A 23,601-nucleotide genomic window follows, 5' to 3' on the forward strand; every position below is an offset into this window, starting at 1 on the left:
AAGATCCTTGAATATTTTGTCATACAATACAACGAGATATGAGATATAGCAAGAGAGGCAGAAAACATACAAATTCATCTGATATGGACACTGCATCAAGAAATAGTAGCCTGGACAAAACAATAGCTTGTCATTATAAGGTGAGTTTTTTACATAGCCTTGTTCTGTTCAATGTTATCTACCTATATAACACTTTAAATGCCCCATGTCATGTTGTTATGTTCAAAAGAAAACAATATCAATATTGCTAAGCACCATTCAAACCAATGAGGTATCGGCATTTTAAAACCAATTATCTGATAATCATATTTCCCAAGCTCTTGAAAAGCAAAATAAGCATTTCGGGGCTCTTATCTCACTCGCTCTGTCTCTTTCTTGCCAAAGCAAGTGAAGTAGATAATAAACAAAAATGAAATAACAATACAAATTAACATTAAACATCACACTCACAAAAGTTCCAAAAGAATAAAGACATTATTTCACATACACAGAGAGAGAGAGAGAGAGAGAGAGAGAGAGAGAGAGAGGGAGAGAGAGATAGGAGAGAGAGAGAGAGAGAGAGAGAGGGAGAGAGAGAGAGGGGAGAGAGAGAGAGGGGAGAGAGAGAGAGAGAGATCTCCTTACCCCAGGTGAGGGTGTGGATGTGGTGTCACCAGCCAACCAAAGAAGAGGAGGAGGCACCGCCTCAATTTACCGTACATCAACAGTGCACTGAAAGAAGTATCTCACCTACGTCCACTATTATAACGTCGAGGACTCGCTTGTGGATATAGCTCGGATTCTAGCACAGGTGTTTGGATTTTGGGACATTCTTCCGGTCATGAATCGGGGTTCTTTGCCCGCCGCTGCTTTTTTGCTACTTACATTCACGGTGAGTTATCTTATTTGACGTTACCGGCGTTGTTTTTGGATTATATATATTTTTTTGTGTTGGGGAGGCTAAATTACTTGGAAAATATAGTTTACGCGCAACCAACTACGTCACACTGGAAGAAGTTAAGCTAAACTAAAGCTACCCTTAAGAAACACATAGTCTAAAGTTACTATCTATCTAAATTTGAAATGATCATCATCTGTAATTTATCATATTAAACACAAAAACGATGTTTCAAGTGAGAATTAGGCTATAGGCAGGTCTGATGGCGAAAAATAAATTCACCGATATGTTATTTTATTCTTTGCAAAATAAATAGTGTGTAACGTTAGTTAGTTTCAGTAGCTAAATTACACGGTACATGCCAACGAGTAATTAACTAGACCTACTGAAAACACTACCAATATTTGAATTTAGTACATCTAACACTACTACTGCAAAATGTAATTTAATTACTACCCAACACTGGCAATTTTACACTTCGTTTTACAATTCGTTTTTTGGTCGTTCCGACATGGGCGTTCTGACACTCATAACCGTACGGATATGTTTGGCTGTAGTAGGCTACTGGTAGCCTAGCTAGTTGTTAAATACATTTATATTCCTTGCCTTTTCAGTTTATAAGTCATAAGCAGTCTCATCTCGCTCCCAGAGTGGGCCGTTATTAAAAATACAAAAAGAAGTTGTGTAATAAACACTTTTATAAATTGTATAAAAGGTGACTGTCTACTGGTCAAATATGCGCGAGACAAGTGCGCACAACTCATTGACTATCAAAGGGAATATGACGGTCCACAAGCGCACCCATTCTTTCTGTAGGTCTATACAATTATTATTTTTCTGAGGTTACAAAATAATGATGTGTCACTTTTCTAACGAATATTGACAGTAGGCTTATAATCTTTAGGCCACACATTTCAGGTGGTTAGGCATATAACCCAGTCAATCAAGAGCCCATAACCTTTACTTGGGGACTTGTAGGACTGACATGTTATTTAGTTATAACCCTCTGGTCGAGCCAGAACCACCATAAAAAGGAGAAAATGTCCAAAGTTTAGTGTTTTGTTATTTGCATATAGACAGGTGTCATGGTAACATTGCTCTCACTCATGACAGTGAGAAAGAATCCCTTTCATTTTGAGAGCACTGCTTGAAACGGGGTTTGAAATATGAATAAGGCCTCCTACAATACATTTTGAAAATGGCATCCACAGAACGGTTTCCACCTAAATTGACTATAGCCCTATCATAAGAATACCTGAAAACAAATAAATGCTTTTTGGTCTGAATTTAAGGTTATGGTTTGGCATAAGGTTAGCAGTGTGGTTAAGGTTAGGTTTAAAATAAAATTTTAAGAAATAAATTGAAGAAATAAGGAGTTTATGACTTTGTGGCTGTGGTAACTAGTTGCAACCTTGCAGAACCGTCCCACTGGGCACAAATGTCAATTAAACGTCTTTTCCACTGTGGTTCAATGTAATTTCATTGAAATTACGTGGAAACAATGTTTATTCAACCAGTGTGTGCCCAGTGGGTTTTGGGTGTGTATCATGGCTGCGGATCACAGCTGAGAGATATAGCGGAACTAGCATAACCTTGTACATGATAGAAAATAGTATTTCTACAGCATTCACTCAAATGTTCTTTAAAGGGCATGAATTTGACTTCATGTGGTTGTTACTAGTTACCACAAGCACAAAGTCTAAATGTGCTAGGCCTGTCTATATTGTAAAAAGTCAATAATTTACTCTGTGGTTAATATTAGGTTTATGGTTAAGTTTGAAATCAGATTTGAAGAACATCAATTGTAGAAATACGCAGGGTTTAGCCATAATTAGTACTTTATGGCTGTGGTAACTAGTGACAACAGTTTCATGTTGACAATGACCTGGCTGTCAAAGCTAGTTGGTCATTCCATCCACAGGGCTATTTGTCAAACATGTTAATGCATCCCAAATCGCACCCTATTCCCTATTTAGTGCACTACTTTTGACCAGGCCTATAGGACTCACGTAGGGCTCTGGTCAAAAGTAGTGCACTATATAGGGAATAGGATGCCATTTGGCATGTGTTTTTTGCCAGTCCTGATTCATCTTTTGTTCTCACGTGCCCACCCACTATTACATACAGGTTCATACTCCTCCTTGCGAGCTACAATAACTATTCTTTACTTAGGAGTGGTTGGCTGGGTGAGTCTGCAGTAGGCTTGGCACGGTCTCACTGCTTTCACAGTTATGCCTCAGTACTTAAGTGGGTTTAGGATGTACACTGTATCATAACAGGTTTAAGTTCTGGTTTAGGTTCATTACAAGTCACAGTAAACTCATGGAACCTGAGTGTTTGAATGACAGATCAAAGAGTAACTCACTACAGGAGAGGGACATGCAACAATGGCTCTTCCTATACCAGGACCACAAACTAAAATGGGAGATAAAATTGTTGACTGCCAGGTAAAAAAAATATGCCAGGCTCCTATCCCAGTCCATGGACTGGAAATTGAGACACACTGATCTAGAGAAACATAATGCAAGTAATACTCTCTCTCTTTATCTTTTTTTCTCTCTCTCCACCTCTGAAAAACATGGGGTGTGCACAATCACTCACCATAAAGTATAACTCTGCCAGGTGTTTACCATTTGGAAGATCTGACTGAGTTATGAGAACTTGAGAAGGAGGAGCAATCAGTTAATATGTTCCAGACACATTGATAGTGGATGGGGTGGGTGAGAGGATACGGGTTTCTGCTAATGCTTTGTCACTGTTATCCATGGAAGTAACCATTGATGTATTTTGTTTTGTGAAAGCAGGTTTTAGTGTCTGTAGCTGTGGTGGAGGCACGTCATTCCGCTGGGCTAAGGAGACACAAGAGGGAATGGATCATCCCTCCCCAGAAACTAGATGAAAATGTAGACTACACCAAGAAAGAGTTTATCGCCAAGGTAATGCCACATGACGGAGGTGCAATTGGTCGCTAGAAGAGCCATATATTTAGAGAGTTAAGCCAACTTTTAGAATTTAGAATATTGTTCTAATTCTAGATATTCAGTTATTGTTTAGATTTTCCTGATGTAATATTAATGGGGAGCTAACATGGTATAGTACCAGTCAAAAATTTGAACACACCTAGCAGCATGCCACCCTGCATCCCACTGCTGGCTTGCTCTTGAAGATAAGCAGGGTTGGTCCTAGTCAGTCCCTAGATGGGAGACCAGATGCTGCTGGAAGTGGTGTTGGGGGGCCAGTAGGAGGTACTATTTCCTCTGGTATAACAAAAAAATATCCCAGGGCAGTGATTGGGGACATTGCCCTGTGTAGGGATGCTGTCTTGTGGATGGGATGTTAAATGGGTGTCCTGACCTTCTGTGGTCACTAAAGATCCCATGGCACTTATTGTAAGAGTAGGTGTGTTAACCCTGGTGTCTTGGCTAAGTTCCCATTCTGGCCCATAATACCATCATGGCCACCTAATCATCCCTAGCTTACAATTGGCTTATTCATCCACTCTCTCCTGTAACTATTCCCCAGGTCATTGCTGTAAATGAGAATGTGTTCTCAGTCATCTTAACTGGTTACATTTTTAAAAAACTACTTATTCAAGGGATTTTCTTTCTTTTTTAACAATTTTCTACATTGTAGAATAATAGTGAAGACATCAACACTATGAAATAACACATATGAAATCATGTAGTAACCAAAAAAGTGTTAAACACATCTAAAAGTATTTAATATTATAGATTCTTCAAAGTAGCCACCCTTTGCCTTGTTAAAAGTTAATTTGTGGAATTTTCTTTCTTCCTAATCCGTTTGAGCCAATCAGTTGAGTTGTGACAAGGTAGGGGTGGTATACAGAAGATAGCCCATATTATGGCAAGAACAGCTCAAGTAAGCAAAGAGAAACAACAGTCCATCATTACTTTAGGACATGAAGGTCAGTCAATCCGGAAAATGTCAAGAACTATGAAAGTTTCCTCAAGTGCAGTCACAAAAACCATCAAGCACTATGATGAAACTGGCTCCCATGAGGACCGCCACAGGAAAGAAAGACCCAGAGTAACCTCTGGAGAGGATAAGTTCATTAGAGTTACCAGACTCAGAAATTGGAAATTGCAGCCCAAATAAATGCTTCACAAAGTTCAGAGGAGACTGGGTGAATCAGGCCTTCATGGTCGAATTCCTACAAAGAAACAACTACAAAACAACACCAATAAGAAGAGACTTGCTTGGGCCAAGAAACACGAGCAATGGACATTAGACCGGTGGAAATCTGTCCTTTGGTCTGATGAGTCCAAATTTTAGATTTTTGGTTCCTACCGCCGTGTCTTTGTGAGACGCAGATTAGGTGAACGGATGATCTCCGCATGTGTGGTTCCCACCATGAAGCATGGAGGAGGAGGTGTGCTGGTGTGGGGGTCGTCTGCTGGTGACACTGTCAGGGATTTATTTAGAATTCAAGGCACACTGAACCAGCATGGCTACCACAGCATTCTGCAGCGATACGCCATCCTATCTGGTTTGCTCTTAGTGGGGCTATCATTTGTTTTTCAACAGGACAATGACCCAACACACCACCAGGCTGTGTAATGGATATTTGACCAAAAAGGAGAGTGATGGAATGCTGCAACAGAGGACCTTGCCTCCACAATCACCGGACTTCTATCCAACTCAGATGGTTTGGTATGAGTTGGACCACAGAGTGATGGAACAGAAAGAAGTGCTCAGCATGTGTGGGAACTCCTTAAAGACTATTGGAAAATCATTCCAGGTGAAGCTGGTTGAGAAAATGCCAAGATTGTGCAAAGCTGTCATTAAGGCGAAGGGTGGCTACTTTGAAGAATCTCAAATATAAAATATATTTAGATTTGTTTAACACTTTTTTGGTTACTACATGATTCCATGTGTTATTTCATAGTTGTGATGTCTTCACTATAATTTTACAATGTAGAAAATAGTAAAAAATAAAAACCCTTGAATGAGTAGGTGTGTCTAAACTTTTGACTGGTAGTGTAAATGTACAGCACCAGTCAAAAGTTTAGACACACCTACTCATTCAAGGGTTTTTATTTTTACTATTTTGCGGAAACCACATTGATCCAACTCTTTAAATACGTGTCTCTCGTCTCTAGCAATGTTAATATTGCTGTCGTGTTTGTTGTATTTTGTGTTTGTGTCGACTCACCCCTCTATCTGTGTGTCTGTGTTTCAGATCCGGTCAGATTCAGACGATGGGACTGGTAATGTGCAGTACTCTCTAACTGGGGTGGGAGCTTCTAAATACCCCTTCAACCTGTTCATAGTGAACCCTGACACTGGCTTTGTACGCATCACTGGTATCCTGGACCGGGAGACTATCGCCATGTACAATGTGAGTATCACACCTACAGCAGAGCCAAATAACTGAAGATATAGCACAGGTGTATTAGTACTGCCGCAATGTATGATGTCCTTTGGTTTATTTATAGATAGATGTGATGATGTTTTTTTTCTCTTCAGTTGTCAGGTACCGCTAAGTTCACTGATGGCAGTGAAGCAGAAAAGAACATTGATTTGAGGATCCAAGTTGTGGATCAGAATGATAACCCTCCTATTTTCGGTGATATTAACCCAGGAGCGGTGTACGAGCTCAGCCCAAAAGGTAAGTGTTTGGCAATAAATCAATAACTTCCCCTAGAAAAGTGGGTTGCTCTGTTTGAGTGTCTGCTAAATTAATCAAATGTAAAATGTCTACAACTTCCCCTAGAAAATGGGAATGTGCCAATGCAATCCCAATGTGTGTTCTAGCTAATGACAGCATAATCTCTCATGGACAGACAACGTAACTAATAATCGAGTAGCTGGTGCAAGATTTTCATTCTGGGTTGCCAAGTTTAATGATAGCATGACAACATCCCATTAATGTTTTTTAAATGTCCTGGGGCGATGTTATTTGATGAACATTAATAGAGATATTAGTGTTGATGACAGTTTTTTTTCTGTGTCTGTAGACACGTCCATCATGACATTGACTGCAACAGACGCTGACGAACCAGGGAATGAGAACTCTAAGATTGCCTACACCATAATTAAACAGGAGCCTCCAGGAGAGAGCATGTTCTACATCACCAAGGATGGAGTACTGAAAGTAAAACAGCCCACACTGGACAGAGAGGTACATACAGCATAGTCACCCATCTTTATTTATTTTTTCTTTCTATTTATTTTGTCTTTATTTTTACCCCATTTTCGTGATATCCAATTGGTAGTTACAGTCTTGTCCCTTCACTGCAACTCCCGTACGGACTAGGGAGAGGCGAAGGTCAAGAGCTGTGCGTCCTCCGAAACATAACCCCGCCAAGCCGCACTGCTTCTTGACACACTGCTCGCTTAACCCGTAAGCCAGCCGCACCGATGTACACCGCACCCTTGGCGACCGTGCGTACATGCGCCCGGCCTGCCACAGGAGTCGCTAGAGCGCGATGGGACAAGGACTTCCCGGCCGCATGCACGCTGTTTTTAATAGACAGATTGTTATTAGACACTCAGTTTTTATATATATATATTTGAATCTCTTTTGTTTTCTAGGTGCAGGACTGGTACATGCTGACAGTGAAAGGTACAGATCTGAACGGTAGACCAGAGGGCAACACCGGCACCGGAACCTTTAGAGTCAACATCAAGGATGTGAACGACAATCCTCCCACTCTGGAGAAAGATGAGGTATCTAGAACATTACTCCATCAGCCTGATCCCAGATCTGTATGTGCTTTAGAAAACACTCCCAACAGCATACTCCAGCCTGATCCTAGATCTGTATAATATAATTGTTTCATTGTCTCACGTCAGATGATGACTCCATATGCACTGTTCATGGCAATGCATTGCTTTGGAATGGCACCATCTGTCGGAAGACAATGTTAACTAGTTATGCTAGTCAGGGGTGTTGACTAGCACATACACAGTTCTGGGACCAGGTTAATATTACTCCCCCTCTGTATAGTATTAGGACACTAGAGGCTGATGTAGTGTCTGATACTCTTTGTGTGGTTCTGCAGTATGAGGGCAGTATTGAGGAGAACACAGAGAACGTTGAGGTGATGAGGTTCAAAGCGGAGGACATGGATATGGAGAACACTCCTAACTGGGTGACTCAGTTTGAAATCGTCAAGGGAAACGAGGCTGGCTACTTCAGCATTGAGACAGACCCCAAGACCAACGAGGGAGTTCTGATACTCAAGAAGGTACGGCATGAGCTCTATCACACTGCACAGTCATACATTCACAGATATACTGTGTACACAGACACACACACACACATACAGATGCATTCACACACTTACACACACATTATCTCCTTTCTTTTTCTGCTGAAATGCCTTTTTGTTTCTTCCATCCATTAGTCTGTAGACTATGAAGACGTCAAACACCTTGAGCTGGGAATAGCCGTAGCTAACCAGGCTCCACCTTATAATGGTGAAGGAGGAGGAGGAGGAGGAGGAAGTGGGACAGGAGCAGGAGGAAGTTGGACGGGAGGAGGAGGAGGTGGGACAGGAGGAGGAGGAGGAGGAGGAGGAGGCGGCAGTGGAGGCGGCAGTGGAGGAGGCAGCAGTGGAGGAAGCGGCAGTGGAGGAGGAGGTGGAGGATCGTGGTTTGGTGGTGGAGGTTCTACAGGGAAACCTATGAAGACCTACCCAGTGAAGATCGCTGTGAAGAACCAGCCAGAGGGGCCACGGTTTGACCCCAAGGTCAAGGCTATCCCCATCTCAGAGGGAGGAGACTTCAACATCAACAAGGTGATCGGCTCCTACCATGCCATCGACGGAGACACACTAATGCCTGCACAGAACGTCAGGTCTGTAGTGTCTCTCTCTCTCTCTCTCTCTCACACACACACACACACACACACACACACACACACACACACACTCTAGTGGTTAGAGAGTTGGACTAGTAACCAAAAGTTAACCCACTGTTCCTAGGCCGTCATTGAAAATATGAATTTGTTCTTAACTGACTTGCCTAGTTAAATAAAGGTAAAATAAGCACACAGACACGGCAATACCTAGTCTGATCTGTTGAGCTCAAATACACAAACCCTATCCGATATGCACAAGTTCATATACCAAAACATTTTCCACTATCCCTGTTTTTCCTGATGTAGGTATGCTAAGGGCTCTGACCCAGACAACTGGCTGACCGTTGATGAGTTAACTGGGGATATTAAACTCAATAAGATGCCTGACAGAGAGTCCAAGTTCCTGGTCAACGGGACATACTACGCCAAAGTTCTCTGCATGACCCAAGGTAAGCTAGTTCAGCCTCTTGGCAGTTAGCTTCTTAGACTTGACACACAACACCCTACAGTATATTGAATGTCAATGTGCCAAGGGAAGGATCTGAACCTGCGTCTCCCATGAGAGAAACCAAAATCTTAACAGTTAGCGCAATATGAAATTCCATCTTTGCCCGAGCGTGACACTGATTTGAAGCTGCACAGAGGGCTACCTCATCACATCTGCTACCTTTGTATAGGACATATGTTGCATAACATGAATAACTCAAGTTGAACTAGTTAGTCTATAGCCTTCTGTTGCATTTCTGAATGAAATGACATGATCTCTTATTACAATCTATTTTACATAGCACAAGATTATATAGCATCAGTCTATATAACCCCTGAGCCTGAATCCTAACTTGTAACACTATCCATGTTCTGTGGCTCTGCTAAGCACTGAAAATAGAGAAGAGTACACTCCTGTCTCTTTATAGCCTTGTATTCTGCTCATACTCCGTAATCCATACATCAAGGCTGACCGGATGTAGCCTGTTCCCAGATCTGTTTGTGCTCTTGTAAACTCCATTGCTGTCTTTGTCAAGCCAAATATTTCATGTCATGTTTGGCATGACAATGAGTGACAAGGAGGTGACATGATAGCACAAACAGACTGGCACTAGATCTGATGTGCAGTAAAGGGGCCTGATTCACAAAACCTTCTTAACTGCCATTTTTTCCTTAACTATAGACTTGTGAAGAAAGTTCAGCAAAGTTGCTATTCCTCAATAAAGTTATTGGAAATATTCTTAATTTTTTTCCTATGTTTCTTCCTAAGAAAAACATAATGTTTTAGGAGTCCTTCTTGGAAATGTACTTAACTTTAGGACAGCTAAACCCTTGTCTTGAGACGAATGGATACTTCTGTAACCATTCATGTTTTCTTGCGCCACAGACACATTTGGCTATGGGATATTTAAATGCAGCAAGAAAACAAATTAAACACGCATTATCTAGCTAGATAGTAATTAGCAATATATTACAATATTCTAGAAGTGTTAAATATTTTAATGTTGAAAGATGAGACAGAGGAATTGAGGCGAGTAACCAGTCTTGTTCAGGACATTGCAATACATCTGGGTATCTCAAGCACACCGGTAAAAACACTGAAGTTGCAGTAATTAACATTTACAGATGGCATCACTGTGCCATCTTACACCCATAACATCTTCCCGTTTATAAAATAGGACAGGAACTGTCAATTCACTAACAAAACAAACCTAGTAATAATTTCCAACATGAACATTTTAGGTTTTTTTTCAGGTATCAACTTCACACATTTTGATAGTCTCTTCACTTTTCCCACATATTTTATATCTCTGTCTGTCAACAATCACTGATGGGAAACCTACAGATTAAGTATTTTTGGTGGCTGGGACAGACGCCCGCCGCGTGAAAAGAAAGGGGGCGTCTGCGAGGACTGCGTGTTCCCGCACAGGCGTGTCACCTGACTGTCTAAGGGGAGTATTGATGGGCGAGGGAGTGGCCAACCTGTGATCCCCTAGCTCTTCACCCAGTGCCTCAGGCCCCATGTGACTTGCTGGGGTTTCGTCCTTTGTCATGCGACCCCTATGACCATCAGGGTTCTGAGTAGGTGCTGGCTCAGCAATCCGAAGGTCAACCCTGTTACGATGGTACAGTGATCCATTCACTTCGACCAAGTAGGCGCATGGTGCAACTTTCTGTACACAGGATTCAAGTCTACAGGGGCCTGTCTGGTCCCCTGGTAGTGACTTCATCCGCACTGTTTCACCCACCCTGAGCTCAGGTAAGTATTTTGCTGATTTGTCGTAGATGAACTTGGAGACGTGTCTTCTGTGACATAGCTTCAGTGGCACGTCTGTCACCACACAGGGCTCCAGGAGAGTGTTGGCTACTGGCAGAGTTGCTTTTAAGCGCCGTGCCATGAGGTGCTGGGCCGGGCTTCTATCCATGTCTTCTGTTGGGGTATTGCGTCACTGCAGGATTGCTTTCCAGGCATCCTTGCCCTCTCACAGAGCTTTTTTGCAGAAGTTATTTGTTATTTTGACCGCCGACTCCGCCTTCCCATTAGCTTTTGGGTGTCGTGGCGATGACGTGATGTGCTCGAATTCCCCTTCTGCAGCGAATTTTCGGAACTCAAATCCAGAGAATTGGGGGTCCATTATCTGAAATCTGGCTGGCCATAGCTGGCAAACTGAGCCTTGCAGCGTTTGATCGTTGTCTCTGTTGAGAGGTCAGGGAGGAGGTCAATCTCCCAGAAGTCTGAATAATGATCGACTACCAGCAGAAAGTCTTTGCCACTGTGCTGGAAGAGATCTAGACCTACTATCTGCCAGGGGCACATTGGTAACTCATGGGACATCATCGTCTCTCTCTGTTTCTCAATGGCATATTTATTGTAGACTGTGCATTTATTGACATAGTCTTCGATTTCACTCTGCATTCCCTGGCCAATACAGTGTGTCACATATTGGTCTGTAACAAGCCTTGAGTGCACGTGCCCCAACATCTCAGGGCGTAGAGACCGGGGAATAACGACTCTGACCCTTGAATATTATTCTGTTTTTAACACTGAGCTCCTCTTTCACTGGCAATATTCTCTGACGGCTAGAGCAGTTTCTTCCTTGCAGTCGGGCCAGCCCATCAGAATCACAGACCTCAATGCCTGGAGGTGCTCGTCCCTGTCTGTTTGCTGTCTGATTTGTATAAGGCGCTGGTCCGTAACATTAAGGTAGTCAGCCTGGTTGATGTGTTCAACATTCACTTGCACTGTTTTTAAGCTGAACACTGCGTGTTGTTCATGCATGGAGCGTGTGTGTGTGTGTGTGCCTGATGCAGTAGCCCTGCCGAGCGTGTCACTCACATACATCACCGGCCCTGGCTTATACACCACCTTGAGGTTGTAGCTTTGTAGGGCCAGTAGCATGCTCTGCAGTCGTTTCGGGGCATTCAGGAGAGGCTTGCTGAATATAGCAATAAGGGGCTTGTGATCTGTCTCTGCGGTAATGTTGTCGCGCCCGTACAAGTAGTGGTAGAAGCGTTGACATGCAAACACAATGCTGAGGCACTCCTTCTCTATCTGGGCATAGTTCTGCTCTCTTGGAGTGAGTGCCCTAGAGGCGAATGCCACAGGCTGGCCCTCCTGCATGAGGCAACAGCCAAGTCCATACAGCCAAGTCCATACGGTTGTGTTAGATCAGTAGAGATCCAGGTAAAGAGCCGGACATATATCCGGCCAGTTGCCCGACTAATTCCTCTCCCTGAGATGACAGAGGACGTGGAGCGATGAGCGTGGAATTTAACACATTTCCAGGGTGCCTGTAGAAAAGGCCTATGGAGTTGGTGGAATCGCCCTTTAATTCATGGCCACTTGCACAGCAAAATCAGAAATGGGTTGCCTGCCCTAACAATCTTCGTCCCTATTCCTTTGTGACAACTACTGATGGTAAAAAAGGGCTTTCTAAATCCAAAAACACTCCTTACCCCAGGACACCCTCAACAGGTGACTATCCAGGGAAATTAAGAAAAATGAGCCGTCTGTTTCTGCATAGATCTGATAGATTTATTAATGCGACAAACAAACAAACAGGCTGACGTTTCAGCGTAGTTCACCTTCATCAGAGCCTTGAGTAAAAAAAGGTGGGAGGCACCTATTTAACCTCACAGGGGAGTGTCACACTTGCCATGTTTTTCAAACATGTCATTTAGAGCTGTCAATAATATCAACTAGACATGGGCTATTTAACCAAGTATAATAAGCCTTCTAGATTCCTTGCTACATATACAGTGAATTCCACTTGAATAATAACAAAGGAAAGATAAATAAATAAAAACATATTTACAAAAGAAGAGAAAGAGCTGACCCCTTCGCTCGACTGCGTCTAAGCAGTCCGTCCAAAGTGCCTCTCTCGGTAGCAATTTCCTCACAATAGTGCCTCCTCTGGTGGAGAGAGAAACTTTCTCAATTCCCCAGAATTTCAAAGTGGAGGTTTGAGCCATGGTTAACACTCGCTTAGTGCCTCCCACCTTTTCCTACTCAAGGCTCTGATGAAGGCGAATTACGCCGAAACGTCAGCCTGTTTGTTTGTCTCGTTAATAAATCCATCAGATCTATGCAGAAACGGAGTGCTCCTTTTTCTGTATTCTCCCTGATAGTCACCTGTTCAAGTGTCCTGGGGTAAGGAATGTTTTGGGATTTACAAATCGAGCACATGATCCCGTTTGTTCAAGCTGGGCTGAAGTGCTTTTGGGTACACTTCCTTTCTATGTCTTTATAAATACATTTGATTGATTGATTAACTGACTGACTGATTGATTGATTGTCGCACTCTTTTCCTGTTCAGACATGCCCTCTAAGACAGCCACGGGTATGGTAGCCATCCAAGTGGAGGACTTGAACGACCACTGCCCCACGCTTACTAGTAAAGTTCAGACCATGTGTATGACAGCCGATGCTATTACCGTGACTGCAGTGGACAAGGATGCGTTCCCCAACGGAGCCCCCTTCACCTTCACCGTCATCCCAGAGGGAACAGAGGGAGTGTGGGTGGTCGAGCACCTAAACGGTGAGAGGCCTGGAGAATGGAGTTCCTACTGAGGGAATAAGATGATGATAGCACACAATAAAACCATTAGGATTATTTAGTCTAGAAAACAAGAAGAGCTACACTGAGTGGTAGCATAGCCAAGCATATCATATCACATATACTGTATTATATACTATTCTACTGTATCTTAGTCACTTCATAACGTTTACATATCTTGCATTACTCATCTCATATGTTTTTACTGTATTCTATACTATTCTACGGTATCTAAATGACTTAATGTTTACATATTTGGCATTACGCATCTCATGTATATACTGTTTTCTATGCTATTCTACTGTGTCTTAGACCGTTCCACTCTGACATTGCTCGTCCATATGTATATAGTCTTAATTCATTCCTGCTTAGATTTGTGTGTATTGGGTGTATGTTGTGTAATTTGTTAGATATTACTTGTTAGATATTACTGCACTGTCGGAGCTAGAAGCACAAGCATTTCGCTACACCCGCAATAACATCTGCTAATCACGTGTATGTGACCAATACAATTTGATTTGAATTGACAGACTTGCCTATTTCCTTAGTCATAGAGATGAGGAAGGAAAGTGATTACCGTCCATGTTGTGGTCCCAATCCCCAGACAGATGTAGTATATCTATCTGACAACCTGTCTCATGTCTGACTGTGTTTGTGTCTAACCTCTGACCCTACAGACACCTCGACCATCCTGAGGTCCCAAAAGGATTTGTGGCCGGGCTCCTACGCAGTTGCCATGGAGATCCGCGACCAACAGGGGCACGCGTGTCCTGACCAGCAGAAGCTAAAGGTAGATGTCTGCACGTGTGTGGACAAAGAGAAGGCGTGCGCGACGCGAGGAGCTAAGGGCTCTACTGGGGCAGTTCTAGGGCCTGCAGCAATTGGACTGCTCTTCCTGGGTCTGCTGTCGCTACTGCGTGAGTATGATGTCATCATCTAGAAGAAAAAAAGGCAGAACGCATTCAGGATTTGCAGTGAAACAAGGGAAATGTATTGCATATTTTCAGGACAAATCTTTTGACCAACTGGGTTCATCAATGTCTACAATAGTGAGAAAATCAAAGTCATCATTGTGACATGGTTAGAGCTAGAGTTGGGGGGATGGGGATTGCCTGAGCAAGGCGCAGATTCACTGATCTTGATCATATAATGAGAAGATAATTCTTACTAAGCAGTAATTCTGCTTAGAGCCCTGCTCAGTCAGGCCGATCCTCTTAAATATTCTGGTACCATAGAGATAGATAGGTGACTTATCTTTATATCTGTGCCATTATAGCATATGTGACAGCATGGGCAGCGCCATTGAAGCTGCAGCCCATAGGAATCCCCACCCAGTTGACTACTTTAAAATGGCCAAAGTGGTGGAAGCCCTCAATGGCAATGTCCATGCTAAAATGGGTCAGATACATGATGAATCCTCTATCTATCTCTATGGCTGGTACACTAAACTCTTCCCATAGTCCCTCCTCTCTCACACAGCTCTGAACTGATCTGTCTTTAAACAATCCCAGCTTTAGTTGAGGAGACAAGAGAGCCATATCACAAAGTCATCTATTGAGCCATTTAAGACTGAATTTCCTACAGAATGCCTAATCAAACATCATTGCCTGAACTTGATTGATATTTATGTCAGAGCAAGTCTGAGTCGACACCTGAAATATACTGATCAAAAATATAAACGCAACATGTAAAGTGTTGGTCCCATGTTTCATGAGCTGAAATACAAGATCCCAGAAAAGTTCCATATGCACAAAAAACAATTTATCTCAAATTTTGTGCACAAATTTGTTTTCATCCCTGTTTGTGAGCATTTCTCCTTTGCCAAGATAATCCATCCACCTGACAGATGTAGCATATCAAGAAGCTGATTAAACAGCATGATCATTACACCTTGTGCTGGGGAAAATAAAAGGCCACTTAAAATGTGCAGTTTTGTCACACAACACAATGCCACAGGGGGGTTGCTGAGGAGTATTTGTCTTTAATAAAGCCCTTTTGTGAGGACAAACTAATTCTGATTGGCTGGGCCCTGGCTCCCGAATGGGTGGGCCTGGCTCCCAAGTGGGTAGACCTATGCCCTCCCTGACCCACCCATGGCTGTGCCCCTTTAACTAAATCATACGGTATAAACAGAAAAGTAGTTGGTCTCCTGCTGCACTTGTAAATCTTGTACTGTGAGTGGATTTACATTTACTATAATACATCTAGTCTATGAGACCAGGCTGTGATTACGGCTCATCCTAAATGAATCATGAATAATTATGAGTTAGAAAGTTATAGACTCACAAATATCATACCCCCGAGACATGCTAACCTCGCACCATTACAATTACAGGGGAGGTTAGCATTTTTGGGGGAGTATGATATTTATGCCGCTGTAGCTTTCTCACTCATCATTATTCACAATTCATTCAGGATTATCCGTAATCATGGTAGTATCCACATTAATAGAGACGTGTTTAGAAACATATTCTAGTTGAATTTACTCCAAAATAACACAATACATTATTTACCATTCATTTCTAATGGGCACAAAATAATCTGAAACGCAACCAAAACAAACATAAAATGCATCCAACAATGTGTAGAGTCACAAGCTTGTTGTAGTCATTGCATGCTATGAATATGGGACCACCAAATACATAACTTTTTACTACTTTAATACACATAAGTAAATTTGTCCCAATACTTTTGGTCCCCTAAAATGGGTGGGCTTTGGTCAAAAAGTGCTATAATTTCTAAACAGTTCACCCGTCAAATCTATAGTACTGGAGTACAGAGGCAAAACAACAAAAAATGTATCGCTGTCCCAATACTTTTGGAGCTCACTGTATAGTCAACATCAGCCCTACTCTTGCTTTCTTGCTTATGCCGTATAATGGCAGGTCATAGCTCTCAGTTTTTAATTGAAGCTGCTACTCTTATGTTTTGTCTAACCCCCCTCATGGTTCTGTCTCCACAGTAATCCCTCTCCTGCTGTTGTTCTGTACGTGTGGGGGTGCCGGAGGTCTTCCTGGGGGCTTCACTGAGATGCCCTTTGACGCCAAGGCACAACTTATTTCCTACCACACTGAGGGACAGGGGGAGAACACGGTAAGAAGGGGAAAGAAAGGTGTGTGTGCATGCGGGGTCACAGATAATCTTTTGTGTGGATGATTCCACTATGGTAGTATGTTTCTCGTTGGAGTTAATGGTCCAAGATGTCACAGTAATATTTTTTTAACCCTCTGACCCCTGACCTCTTACAGGAAGTACCTCTGCTGAACGCACCAGTTCAGGTCGACACAGGAAGGGTCAAAATGGTCAACGCGGGAACCATTGCAGCAACGGCCGGAGGGGCGGGGCTAATGATAGGTGGTGGTCAGTTCCAGAACTCCTCCTCCACGATGGGCGGTGGATTCTACCAATCAGACGGCCTTATGGATATTGGATATAAGAATGGAGGAGAGATAATCGGCCATGGGAATGGAGGGGGCTTTTATTCTGAGTATGAGAGCAGAGAAGGAGGAGGAGCCTATGAAGGCATCGCCCTGCCTGATCACTACCTGGAGGAGTACTACTCTCAGGTAAGGAGGCAGAAAATAGATCTGTCAGGTCAGTAGATTGTGAATCAACATGGAGTAGAGAGCACAAATAGAAATACAGTGTCCATATATGAACGGTTGTGTGTATATTTAACTGGTTTAACTGTCCCTGGTTGGTTGTTTAGCAACAAAACCGACATATGCGCAATTATGGGGCAAAACAGACGGGGTTGGGTTAAATTGTTGACAATATGTAAACTATATTTAATCTCCAAATGTTTATTGAAAACATAAATACATTTGCACAATGAGCACTTGATGTCTGTCAAATACATCCTGGCCGTTGTTGGTTAGCTAGATAGCGTATTTTTTGCCATATTAGCATTGACATGAAATCAGTCAAAACACCTCAAAACAAGACATTGTATCAGAAACTAGCTGTAACTAGTCACTTATGATTCCCCTCATGGCAGTTTATTGTCATCATTGATCTGGCCATCCAGAATCACAACAACTCATGGACTTCTGCCCCATTGAAGTGGGCACATAATTTCTGCATTGCTTGCTGTTTGGGGTTTTAGGCTGGGTTTCTGTACAGTACTTTGAGATATCAGCTGATGTAAGAAGGGCTATATAAATACATTTGATTTGATATAATGAATGGTGGCAGGCGGTAGAATGAATTGATGTGTCTGTATTGTAACATATGTCTGTGTGGGTCTGTGTTGTATTTTCAGAAAGCTCACTGTGCAGCTGAAAACCACGTCCAGAAGGACAGTATGTTGGTGTATGACTACGAGGGCCAGGGCTCTCCTGTGGGCTCGGTGGGATGCTGCAGCCTCCTGGAATCTGACAACGACCTCCAGTTCCTCAATGACCTAGGGCCAAAGTTCAAGACCCTGGCCGAGGTGTGCCGCGGAGAGAGGTTCCAAACCGAAGTCTCTGCGCCTCTGCCACCCAGACCCATCATCTCCATGCCAACAGCAGCCAGCAGTGTGACGACCAATGTGGCGTCCAGACTGGTTTCCGCCGCCCCGGTCCCAGCCCCAGCCCCAGCCCCAGCACCGCCCCCTGCCCCGGCCCAGGTGACACACGTTGAGAGGGCTGTGGTGCGGGAATCAGATCGTTTGTCTACTCTGAGGCAGGACATGGTGGGAGGAAGCCAGGGCCAGACCTTCCTACTGCAGCAACAGCCTATGTACTACACCACCATGCAGCCTATGATGCAGCCCGTGGTGCAGCAGATGCACTATGTAGTGGAGCAACAGGTTCCCAACATACAGGGCATGATAATGGTCAACGGGCCTCCGTCAGGCTCGGCCCAGGGCCTAGTGCTGCAAGGGCAACAGGTGGTGACCGGTACCCAGGCTCAGGGCACGCTTGGCAGGGGAGAGGGAGGCCTGATCCATATGGGGAACATGTCTGGTTCTCAGGGTATGATGGTGGTGGATGGGCCGGTGATGCAGGGGGGGCAGATGCTTCAAGGGGGGCAAATGCTGCAGGGGGGGCAGGTTTTTCAGGGAGGGCAAGTTCTTCAGGGGGGGCAGTTGGTACAAGGGGGTCAGGTCCTTCAGGGGGGTCAGGCCTGGCTGCAGCAGAGTAGCTCCCTGCAGCGAGGGGGCTTATCAGGGTCACAGAGCATGCTGGTGATGGAGGGACAGGGGGGTAGCAGCGGAGGTAGTGGGGTGCAGAAAGGCCAGGGAGGGGTGTTAGGGTTCTCCCAGGGGTCCATGCAGAGGAACGGCCTCTCTGGCTCACACAGAGTTCTTTACACCACAGAGCAGAGCTCAGCCGCACAGTCCAGCGCAGGCTCACAGAGCGGCATTGTAGGATTGAACGGGTCCTCCAGCAAGGTCAGTGTAGGCCCCGCATCCTCCTCCCGCAAGGCGGTGATAGAGAAAAGAGTTGTGACCAACCAGAGCACCAGTAAATAAGGTCTCGACCAATAATATAATACTATAAACACAAGACACATTAAATGCCACTGAAGTTATTTATGGATGGAAATGTCACCACCTTGAAAGTTTTGATTTCAATTCAGTGGTCAAGGTGGGTGTATTTTTTTGTCCCTGAAAAGCATATCATTCTTAGATGTATAGTGGGTTAAAATGTGGCAGTGGGCAAGTGTAAATATGCAGGTTCAGAATATTTTACAGATTGTAACCTTGTATCTGCTTGCACAGCGAATTCTATCAGCCAGGCCTATAAAGCATCCCACCTTATTTCTATCAGGCAGTGTGTACATGTGTGTTTTCATGTGAGTACGAATCAGCTTCCATCTGAAATAATGAACTGTTTGATTCCCTCTTGTGTGTACAAACACAATATGGTACCTTTATTTGACTTTCTAAACTTCTGGGGGGACAATGGTAATTCTTCTTTTTAGCTGTTAAGTAAATTATGTGTGTTTCTGTCCTCTACTAAAAACAATCTTGGTCGACCGAAAGATGTCTGTTCTTTCGACCAATCGATTGGTTAAAATGTGTATTTTTCCATGTATAGACACGACCTATGTGTTTTAATCAAATCAACTATATATGCATTGAGCTTGTCTGATGCTATAAGCACACTGTTTGATTAAATAAACACAAATGACTAAAGAGGGAACTAGGGATAAAGATAAACCAGAATTTAAAAAAAATGTTGCCTGTCCCTACCATCCTCCTCCCGCTCCTACTGGCCTTCTCAGATTCTGATGTTACTGTCCTGAACTTGCCAGGAATAGGCTACACAAGGAGTCAGCAAACGTTCTCATGTGGAATGCAAATGTATCCTACCATTTCTACTAATCTGTGTGCCAGTTATGATTTTCATATGCACATTTTTGTGGAGCAGTTTTCATTTATAATAACATCTTTGTATCTTAAAATCATTGTCATGTGGTTAGTCAAAATTATATCCAAATCTAAATGAAAATGATACAAAACCTAAAAAGTTACTTCTATTGCCATTGCTAACTATGTAAAAAGAGCCTATAAAGCCAACAAATAAAAACATTGCAGCCTGCAGGTAGAAAATATCCTGATAAAAGTAAATATCCCATAAATCACATTGGCTACACATGACCTGTCTGCAACGAACTTGAAACATTGTATCAACTATTAACTTGGGTCTGGCCTGAAGAACCTTGCCACATTGTATAAAATATTGGGCCCTCAAGAGTTTTGCGAGCCAATGAGACACACCTGTAGGCTATTTGTGCAAGGGATAAGAAGTAATCAGGTAGGCCTATGTTATGAAGTTTCCACTGATCAGAGCATGGCATTTTTCCCTTTCACACTGAGTGTTTATCGAAAGGTAGAGAGCTGGAAAGATTTTTCAAATACATTGACAATAGTTCATCATTCTCAATGGATGTAAAAACAGACTTTGTTTGCTTGCTGTTTGAGGTGAAGAGAATATTACTTTGAGAAGCTCCAAAGGTCATTAGTGGTGGTGTGTTAAGCCAAACAGAAATGCTATCAGATCCCCAAATGGGCACATTTATATGCCTACATGTGCCTGCAGGCCAGGTAGCCTATAGGCCTACTTCTATGGGTAATCAGGTGCACGTCCTTACTCAACATTGACAGAAGCGCTCCAAACAAAAGACAATGACTAAATTGACAAAACTCATAAATATAATTAAATTAACCAGAACTGGTTTCTCACAAGTGTAGCATAGGTTGTGCGCTCTGCAAACAACGTGACCACTCCGACATTGACAAAGGTAAAATACTGGAATTATATTGAATGCATTAACACACATTACTGTAACCAAAAAAACATTGTAGATTAGAAATTATAGGAATTAACTGGATGTACTACTGGTGATATATGTAATGGGGAATTGATAGACACTAACAATCAGACGCCAACAATTCATACTATGAAGTTATGAAACAATGAATGTGCACAAATTGGCGGGAGAGAGGGTGTTCTGGAGAGAGAAGTGCATTGTGAAGCCACATGCCCCTTCTTCTTGGACTGTGCCATCCCCGCGACCTCTGTAATAGATTAGTTCACTGAGATGGCCGCGAATAAGACAGGCATGTCCTGTGCCATAAAAATATATATTTGCTACTGCTCAACTGAAAAAAACCTTGGTCGACCAACAGCCTATCTACCAAACATTCGACCAGTCAAATAATTGGGGTCAACCCTAATTTCTGTTGATTAGCATCAAGGATCAACCTGATTTTGATTAGGGGCACTGTATTGAGTATTGAGCAAAGCTTTTTTGTTTTTCTATTGGCTGTTAGTGTGAGTTTGTCATCCACAGATGTGTGATTGCTGTTATTCTATGTGAACATCTCCACCCACGTCTCCCTGAGACAGGCTCTCAGCCCCCCACCACACGCGCATGAAGGCACACATACACACACAGACCTCCTCTTCAGTCTGTGAGACTTGTCCATGCACACCAAGAGCATGTATGACTGTACATTTCCATACAAACCCTGACATCTTGTCCAGTCAGTTTAAGATTCTGCACCTTGTTGGCAACTTATACCTGGAACCTGCTAGTCCCGCTGAGCAGGGCTCTGAGCAAGCCTCACATAGGACAGAAGTGGATGAGCTATAGCCAATAGGCAAAGAGATACAACAGAAGTGGCTGAGCTATAACCTATATATTCTACACCCATCTCTGGCATACACATCCATGTTTGTTATTTCAGTGATTAGACAGGTTTGTTTAGATATTATTATTTTTTTGTCTCTGCTTGTATTGTAACTATTTGATGGTTTTGTTTGATCTGAATTTAACGTATACGTAATTAATTGGACTTTCTAAAAGCAGCAAGCATGTTCTCAGAGCTTGAAGCATGAAGAATGTGCTTCCATTTTTCAGTCTTAAGCTCAAAACATGAAGTTGGAGTTTGTCAATGTAATAATACTGAGATTGTCACACAGTTTTTCTCACTTAACTGTTGGGTGCTCATTCTGAAACAAAGTATAATAGCCTTGCCCCAAAGCTTTTAATTTTATCCAGGTTTGATTGAATCTATACTTGTAGTTGCATCAGTTATAGTACTTAAGGATGGGTCTTAGTATTTTTATGTTGTTTGTGTTTTTGTGTACAAATATTCTCATATTTTTATGTAACTTTTTTTTATACCTTGTTGTGTTTGTGTATGCACTCAGACTGTTACCTAAACGTGGATTCGTCCAATCAGGGTCTATTTTGTTTTTAACAAGAATGGGAAGAGGGGGAAATTATTACCACTTGTCTAAGACTATCTACTAATTCTCAAAGTACCAGGGGAACATTGTATAGTTTATTTTATGTTACTCTTCTATTAAATGCACTGGTATGTATTTTGTCAAACGCTGGGTATATCTGAAAACAGTTTTTCTTAGCCGTGTTTGTTCCAGAGAAAGTTTGGCAAAAAGGAGACGACTGAGATAAATAACTATTGCTGTATTGCACAAGAAGACACAAACTACTGACCTCCTGCACAATCACTGTCTTTGTGGTCTGTCTGATCTCAGATTTCATCAACCAAATGTCATCGAGCCAATGTTTCATCTCAACTGTATTTAGAGATCAAAGTCCTTTTGGTTATTTAGACTGAAGTTAGGAGTGTCCGATACATTAATTATATACAACACTTTTGAAGCAAGTCTATTATATAAATAACAATTATAGTACGCTATCCCTTAAGGTTTTGACATGAGTCACAGTCCAATCAGGCTTTTATCTACGGAAACGTCTCTGGAACACTCACTCTTAAGTAATGTTTCTATTTTGGTTTGTAAAAGAGACATTATTTTAAATGTTACAGCTTCAATAAAGCTCCTCTTTTATTATTCCTGATGCCGTCGACTAGCCTTTTTGACCAAAGTCAACTATGATCTCGCTCTTGTGAACTTTTTAATTTAACACTCAATGCTCAGCTCTGAGGAATGAGGTCTATCAGGACAGGGCATGCTCAGGCAGTATACTGCCACAAACACAAACCAAGTGCGAGTCTCTCCAAGTCTGCAGTCTAGAGAAACAGGTTGGGTTTCTTTGATCTCTGTTTGTCCCCATTGTCTCTGTGACATTTCATAATTAATATGCTGTGGGTAGCTTCGCATCTATCAACAGTTTTCTTGGCACTTGTTCAACAATTATGGGTTCCATGTAACTTTCTTCTCTTACGCACTTTTTAATCTGGTCGTTTAATTCTACAGAACCCTCAGGTTTCTTTGATCTCCGTTTATCCAATTTTCTCTGTGGCATTTCTAGTGAAGTTCAAGTCAGATCATTAACATATTGTACACAAAAAAAACAGCCTTCTTCCACCTCAGAAATGACTCAGACCCTCTCTCTTTGACCGCACTGCTGAAATTCTGTTTACTCACACCCCA

The 23,601-nt window shown here is 42.6% G+C and overlaps 1 protein-coding gene across 1 annotated transcript; it reads left to right on the forward strand.

The window, feature by feature from the left end:
• Positions 1 to 571: 571 nt before the first annotated feature.
• LOC139409412 (desmoglein-2.1-like) lies at positions 572 to 23,060 on the forward strand. Its single transcript, XM_071154540.1, has 14 exons — positions 572 to 871; positions 3,682 to 3,813; positions 6,078 to 6,236; positions 6,365 to 6,506; positions 6,856 to 7,019; positions 7,433 to 7,567; positions 7,903 to 8,088; positions 8,248 to 8,699; positions 9,009 to 9,151; positions 13,505 to 13,726; positions 14,422 to 14,661; positions 16,707 to 16,837; positions 16,993 to 17,310; positions 18,006 to 23,060. Exons 1-14 carry the CDS (start codon positions 821 to 823, stop codon positions 19,200 to 19,202), a joined length of 3,672 nt encoding a protein of 1,223 aa, XP_071010641.1. The 5' UTR covers positions 572 to 820; the 3' UTR covers positions 19,203 to 23,060.
• Positions 23,061 to 23,601: the final 541 nt, after the last annotated feature.

This window comes from Oncorhynchus clarkii, chromosome 5, assembly GCF_045791955.1.
Source record: "Oncorhynchus clarkii lewisi isolate Uvic-CL-2024 chromosome 5, UVic_Ocla_1.0, whole genome shotgun sequence".
Classification (NCBI taxonomy): Eukaryota; Metazoa; Chordata; class Actinopteri; order Salmoniformes; family Salmonidae; genus Oncorhynchus; species Oncorhynchus clarkii.